At 38.2% G+C, this 3,613-nt stretch overlaps 1 protein-coding gene across 1 annotated transcript in view; it reads right to left on the bottom strand.

The window, feature by feature from the left end:
• LOC107573921 (transcription factor p65-like) overlaps positions 1 to 3,613 on the bottom strand; it is a 17,044-nt gene that overhangs the window by 3,310 nt on the left and 10,121 nt on the right. The window contains exons 5-8 of the mRNA XM_016260378.1: positions 2,467 to 2,558; positions 2,066 to 2,200; positions 1,874 to 1,978; positions 5 to 114 (exon numbers count right to left, since the gene is read on the bottom strand). Of these exons, the coding sequence (XP_016115864.1) occupies positions 5 to 114; positions 1,874 to 1,978; positions 2,066 to 2,200; positions 2,467 to 2,558 (442 nt within the window). The remainder of the gene's footprint in view (positions 1 to 4; positions 115 to 1,873; positions 1,979 to 2,065; positions 2,201 to 2,466; positions 2,559 to 3,613) is intronic.

The following is a 3,613-nucleotide window of genomic DNA, read 5'->3' as shown; positions in this document are numbered from 1 at the left end:
CGGCGCGGTACGGAGGCGGGCGGAACACGATAGCCACCTGCCGGTGAACATCAGCCTGAGAGAACGAGCCCTTGCTCTCCCACGAGTCCTGGAAGAAACGCACCTCGATGTCCTCTAGAGCACAGACAGCGAACGCACATCATTATCCTGAACTAAACACAGCTCATTATTTAAAATACAGCAATCAACTGATTTTATTTCAGCTAGCTTATTTCTCCTTTTTATTTAGTTCAACTTGACGCACTGAAATAAAACTAAAATGTAATTATAAAGCGGAGAGTTCCGGTGCTTGGCTCTGATTGGCTGAGCCGCGTTCGCAGCTGTTGTAAATGACTCTACAAAGTAACACACACCTTTGTTTACTACGTATATGGAATAACCGTTTTAATAAAATACAGCAATCAACTGATTTTATTTCAGCTAGCTTATTTCTCCTTTTTATTTAGTTCAACTTGACGCACTGAAATAAAACTAAAATGTAATTATAAAGCGGAGAGTTCCGGTGCTTGGCTCTGATTGGCTGAGCCGCGTTCGCAGCTGTTGTAAATGACTCTACAAAGTAACACACACCTTTGTTTACTACGTATATGGAATAACCGTTTTAATAAAAGCAATAATCCCCGTGAAGCCGTGGTTTACAGTGAGTTTATAACAGCTAAGGGGGTTCTAGGGGGTTAACAGCACCCCTTAGCTGTTATAAACTCACCGTAAACCACAATAAAAAGTCACAATTATCTTTATTTCTTTATTCAGTGGCGGATACGGGCTTCCATCAAATTTTTTTAAAAACCTTAAAATAAACTATTTACTCCAGATGCAATTTCTTCAGAGAAAATATCTTGAATTAAATAGATTTTCCTTATTTGATGAATACACTGACAAAAGAGGAGAAATAAACTGAATCTTTATATTTACTATCTACATAACTCAGATTCTCAAGTAAACTCGTTTTTAATATGAAGCTTAGATATTTAGAGGAAAGCATGTAGACATGCTTCAACTGCAATCATACAAAACACATTTAAGAAACACTTATTATTATTATTTAGCTAGTTGAACATTCCCAATTTTAACCTGAAGTACCTCAAATAACTCAAATGGACACTTATAGACATTACAACAGCAACCAGCTAATAATAAGTGACCAAAACACACAACAAAATCACTCAAGATGACACTGGGTAATAAATGGGTCAAAGACAAAAAAGGGTTTAAGCTTAAAAACAATAAGTGTAATACTGCTTTAAATTGTTGTTGTGTTCCCCCCCAAAAATTAAAAGTTTTCTGTTTAATTTAATTGCAATTTTGTTTTTGTTTTTCAGAGCAAAAAATAAATATCATACATTTTCCCCTGATTTTCAGAATGCGCCCACTAGAATATCATTCAGTGTAACAATCTCGTCAGGCATATTTACAACAAAAATCAATTTATGACACATTAAAAGACTAATTACTTTCACCCCAAACACTAATCAGCTGTAATTTTAACATTTTTTAAATGTGCCACTATCCTAGGTTTTGCCCGTTTGTCAGCAATGATTTTTACTCATTTAAAATACAATCAAATTTAATATGCTCTCTTATTCTTTTATATATTTTAATTTGCACACGTCAGAATAAGCATGTTTGAATGTTTACATAAATATTGTGTAACACTGAATGACGATGTAACATTATTTCAACCAAACTGTAACATTTTATTCTCCAAAAACTTATTTGGAACCTTCAAAGTAGACACTTTACTTGCATTTAATCTGCTCTCTACGGACATAAAATCACTTTTGTTCATTTCTTTCGATGCGGACATCTTAACGTCTTTGACCCACATAAATAAATAAATACTAATTCAAAATATGAACACGCACACACACACCCTTCTGCACTTTGTCGCACAGCAGGAAGATCTCGTCTCCTCCGCGGCAGCTGCCGGAGTTTCTGTTGACGCGGCAGATCTTGAGCTCGGCTGTGTTAGGAGCTCCTGAGGAGAGAGAGGTCAGAGAGGTCAGAGCGGTCAGGCTCGTGTGTTAGTGGTCAGACGCGTGCGCGGCGGCGGCGAGACACTCACGGTTATCATAGATGGGCTGAGACACGACGGGCTCCAGAGAGAACAGCTCTCCGCTGGGCAGCGTGATGGACACCTGGAAGCACAGGCGCACCGCGTTCAGATCGTACTCCTCCTCCCAGATCCTGGGCTCCGGGACTGCACGCGCACACACACACACACACACATCAGCATCTGTCTCCAGCATACAGCTGTTTACCTGTTGTGCTGCACAATATTTCTGTGATCCAGTACTATTTAAAAGTTTGGGGTCAGTAAGAAATGACCACTTTTACTGATCAAGGATGCATTAAGTTGATCAAAAGTGACATTTCTAATCTCTAATAGCTGCTGTTCCTCTGCGCATCCTGAAGATGAAAATGAGTCAGGGTTTCCGTGGTTAGGTGTGTTTCTCGGTCACTCACTATTGAAGGGGTTGTTCTGTGTCTGCAGGCGACAGGAAACTGCATCTCCCACATCCTTCTTCTTCACGCACTGAATACCCAGGTTCTGGAAACTGAGAGAGAGAAATGAGGCGGCAAACACACACACACACACACACACACACACACACACACACGGCGCGCTGAGGTCTGGAAACGGACACGCATCTGTGAGCCGCACAGGAAGCAGAAACTGTGATGATGTGATGTTTCCGAGGGCCAGACGCTAAATTTAGCACAGATCAAAAATAACACGCACTTAGACTGCATCTAAATCAGTCGCTGTACTTGATCAGAGCATTTTTATTTCGGGAGATGTTTGAGTCACTGTTTTGAATCCCACTGCATTGCATGAAGCATCACTCTGAGCTGAAGAAACCCCGCCGGCTCTGAGACAAGAGCATCGTCTGACTGCTGAATGAACGGATTCGTTTGAACACACCGAACGATTCATCTGCCGCTCCGTATGAATCAGAGAGTCAGTTTCAGCCCACTCATATCATATAACACTCTTGTGTTTTCATAACATTCCTCGTGAAACATCGATGCGTTTGGCTATCTGTACAGTGGTTTTTATCTCTTGGTAGCCACATTTACACTAATCTTGTTTTTGCTATTTTTGTTATTCTAATTGTCTGCACACTTATGTTATATATATATTTAAGTATACTGATGTTTAATGTTTTGATAGTGTATAAGTAGTTTTGGTAATAAATAAAAAGTTTGCTAATTTGCATATCAATACATATTAAATGTCTGCACTGTTCTTTCTTATTAGTGTATTTTCTGTATATTATGTTAATTTTAATTTACATTTCTTTAATTTTATTATGTTTTTTTGTCATACTATTTGGGTACTATGTCGTTTATTTTTATTTCAGTTTTTTATTTATTTCCATCTAGTAACCCATTTCAGTTTCCAAGGCAACATTTCTAATGTTTTTCATCTAATATTTATATTTTACTCTGTTTCGGCTTTATTTTCATTAATAAAAACGTTTTATTAGTTTTAGTTTTAGACTGATGACTGATGAATAGAACAAATAAACACGGTTCATCAATCAGTACTTTTTACTTTTAATACACACACACACACACACTCACACACTCACTCACACTCACACTCACA

The sequence above is a fragment of the Sinocyclocheilus grahami genome, unplaced genomic scaffold, assembly GCF_001515645.1.
Source record: "Sinocyclocheilus grahami isolate Dianchi unplaced genomic scaffold, SAMN03320097.WGS_v1.1 scaffold2070.1, whole genome shotgun sequence".
In the NCBI taxonomy this organism is placed as follows: Eukaryota; Metazoa; Chordata; class Actinopteri; order Cypriniformes; family Cyprinidae; genus Sinocyclocheilus; species Sinocyclocheilus grahami.
This window is presented reverse-complemented; position numbering and strand designations above follow the sequence as displayed.